This window comes from Pyrus communis, chromosome 1 (genome assembly GCF_041283825.1).
Source record: "Pyrus communis isolate YQ-2024b chromosome 1, ASM4128382v1, whole genome shotgun sequence".
Classification (NCBI taxonomy): domain Eukaryota; kingdom Viridiplantae; phylum Streptophyta; class Magnoliopsida; order Rosales; family Rosaceae; genus Pyrus; species Pyrus communis.
Genome location: NC_142565.1, coordinates 5,460,848 through 5,464,335, shown reverse-complemented (window position 1 = coordinate 5,464,335; position 3,488 = coordinate 5,460,848). Strand labels below are relative to the sequence as shown.

Here is a 3,488-nt window from a genome sequence, read left to right as displayed (position 1 = left end):
GTGTATAACTTACAAGTGGTCGATGAATTATTTTATTAAAAAAAAAAAAACTTATCTACTGCAAGTCCCCGGTATGGGATGATTTTAAACGATATTTTTATTTTCGCGTCTAATCATTTTGAGCATCTCAAAGGCTTCTACTTTCGTTTTATACCTTAAATTTTAGCCGACTGTTGATAATGATTTTAGACACACATCCGCATCTCAGATTCAACTACTAAATTGCTAATGAAATGACATGTGGTTTTGTTTATGCGTCTAATGAATTATTAAACATGTAATTAAGCTTAATTAACAAGAAGTCACCACATCATCGTTGGCTTGGTGGCTACTTGCTACCTAACTTCAACAACTCCTTTCTCTCTCCAATAATTTATTTAAGACTTAATTAGATTAATAGTTTTGTGGTGATAAAAGATAGTTTTTATGGTAAAAAAATTATTATTTAACCCCATGTGATAAAATATGTTAGAATTTGTGCTCAAAATAAAAAATTTCATCAATTGTTTGTTAATTATTAGCACGTGAGTCAGTCTCACATGTTAACAATTAACGGAAAATTTCGTTTTAGCCTAATATGTGAAGCTCACGTGGTAATTGTCACATCCCGGCCCGAGGGGGGACCACTTTCCGAGCCCACTCCACCACCATAGCACGATATTGTCCGCTTTGGACTCCGACTACGCCCTCACTCACTGAGCCGAGATCACTAACTAATACTAATCTAATACTAATGAAAATGCTAATATAATAGAAAAGAAAAGAATTGTCTTTTCTGTATACTTTCCCCGGTTCCGTTGCTACCGCGGGCTTTACGCAATCGATCGGATCATATGAATATCCCTTCAACACAACATAGGTCATTGAAAGAATCTCGGAGACCCACCAAAGCACGAAAGCCAGGATCTTTCAGAAAATGGATTCCTATTCGAAGAGTGCATAACCGCACGGTTTTATTTCTGGGAACTCACACGAGAACTTCCCGATGGGTCACCCATCCTGGGAATGCTCTCGCGCGCTACTCACTTAACTTCGGAGTTCCCATGGAACCCGATGTCAGTGAACTCCCAAAAGGCCTCGTGCTAGGTAGAAATGTGAATATACATATAAGGATCACTCCCCTGGGCGATGTGGGATGTCACAGTAATAATTAACAACAAATTGTTTAAATTTTCAATTTTTGATATAATTTCTAACAGACTTTACCACAGAAGATTAAATCCTATTTTTTCACCATAAAAACTATATTTCAACTACCCTAACACCACAAAAACTATTAAACAAATTAGGCCTTTATTTAATTCCCAAGTAAATGGCGACACGGAATAAAGGTAGGTGTAATTTCTGAAATTGAAAAATAGAGATACTTACTGATTTACCCATGAATTTATATGAAGCTGTAATTTTTTTTTTTTTTTTTAATTTTAATTCTAACCAATTAGCTCTTTGAACTATTTTAATTCTAACCGATTACCTCTTTGAACCATTTACTCGCTAGAACTTTGATAAATAGACAATTTCTTCCTTGATGTTAATTCATTCAAGAAATAATCGGTTAAAATTAAAGTTAAAGAAAAATTAATTATTTATAAAAGTTAAAAAAGTAATCAATTAAAATTAAAATTAAAAAAAAAAAAAAGCTAATGCTAAAAATTAAAATTCGGAAGCCAATGACAAATATGCCTTGGAAAAATACACAAATTCACAGCCACTTGATGCAAATCAAATGAGCACTCACCATCAGATGATTCAGATGGATGGGATTGGTGGGGCTCTCCCTAAAAAAGAAAGGATCAGAAGGCCCTTTGAGTCTTCAGAGTTGAAACGCATCCATCAACACACATGTTTTTGCTTGCTCATATCACGATTAATTAACAGCTTAATAACTTAATTACGTACAAAATACCCTTAAAACAAAAGCATTACATCTGAGAAAATAACACAAACTCGATTGAAGATTGGCTTGAAAGATGATCATAAAAACGATTTGAGACGTAATTAACGGTAATCACTTGGACTTGAAAGGGATGGCCCTGATCACAACCACGTGGTACAAAGCTGCAAGTGCTGCCCCAATGAACGGTCCAACCCAGAATATCCACTGCCACAATGAAAAATAAAATAGAAACTAAAAGTTAGAACAAAAATTCAGAATCCATTGAATGCGTTTTTGAAATTGGAATACAACAACGGCTTTTGGAAAGTGCCCCCACAAAAGCACTTTCATTTAAGAACAGAAGTGCGTCTTGTAAAAGCAGTTTAGGATCAACTAGGAAGACTTACGTGGTCATCCCAAGCATGCTGCTTGTTGTAGATGATGGCAGCGCCAAGGCTCCTTGCTGGGTTGATGCCAGTTCCGGTGACGGGGATGGTAGCCAAGTGCACCAAGAACACGGCGAACCCAATTGGCAACGGAGCCAAAATCTGATCAAAACCCATTCAAAATTCACAGCCAGTTAATCACCAAACCAAATTAAACGCCAACAAAATAATAAAATCAGGAAGTTCAAGCTCAGCTAGGTAAATGATCGGAGACTAGACATGCGTACCGGAACGTGGGAGTCTCTGGCGCTACGCTTAGCGTCAGTGGCGGAGAAAACGGTGTAGACGAGGACAAAGGTGCCGATGATCTCAGCACCAAGTCCTTGACCCTTGGTGTAACCATGGGCAACAGAGTTGGCACCACCGCCCAGCATCTCGAAGGTGGAGCTCTTCTCGAAGCCCTTCACGACGGCGGCACCGGCGATAGCTCCGAGGGTCTGCATAACCATGTAGAACACCGCCCTGGTCAGCGACAGCTTCCTGGCCAAAAACAGCCCGAAAGTCACCGCCGGGTTTATGTGACCACCTGAGATATAAACAATAAGATCACCACCATTAATCAAGATTTATTTATAATTAAGAATGGATTAATGACACGGCTGCGTTTTTTGGGGGGAAATTAATTACCGGAGATGCCGGCGGTGCTGTAGACGAGGGCGAAGATGGTCCCGCCAAAAGCCCAAGCGATTCCTTGAATCCCGACCGTCGTGCACTTCGACTTCGACTTGACAACGCCCATCACCGTCAAGATTGTGATGTAGAGGAATAGGAAAGTGGCGATGAACTCGGCGATCCCGGCCCTGTAGAACGACCATGACGTCAGCTCGCCGGGCTCGAATAGTGGAGCAGGCGGCGGTTCCTTGTAGTCCTTCCCTTCGTCCTGGCTCTGAGCCGAGGTCCCGATCGGCTGCCTCTCCGAGTACTTGTTCGCTCCCAGCTTAACATCCTCTTCCTTGCCCTCCATTTCGCTTTAATTACAAGATCAGACCAAGCAGATATCGAGCTCCCGGTGACTGATGACCGTTGGATCTTTGAGATCTGAGAGTGTGAGTAATGGTTGTGTTATGAGTGGATTTACAGAGTGGGACTTATATATAGCACAGCGAGCGCCTGAGTTTTGGAAGCTGGTGAAGTGAGGGAGAGTGGTGGCGGGACCCAACGGCTCT

General features: G+C 40.8%; 1 protein-coding gene across 1 annotated transcript; it reads right to left on the bottom strand.

Annotated features, from left to right (window-relative positions):
• Positions 1-1,833: 1,833 nt before the first annotated feature.
• On the bottom strand, positions 1,834-3,488 carry LOC137719490 (aquaporin PIP1-2). The gene is made up of 4 exons (XM_068458531.2): positions 2,950-3,488; positions 2,550-2,848; positions 2,284-2,424; positions 1,834-2,101 (listed from the first exon to the last, which is right to left on the bottom strand). The coding sequence occupies exons 1-4, from the start codon at positions 3,284-3,286 to the stop codon at positions 2,009-2,011; spliced, it is 870 nt and encodes a 289-aa protein (XP_068314632.2). The 5' UTR covers positions 3,287-3,488; the 3' UTR covers positions 1,834-2,008.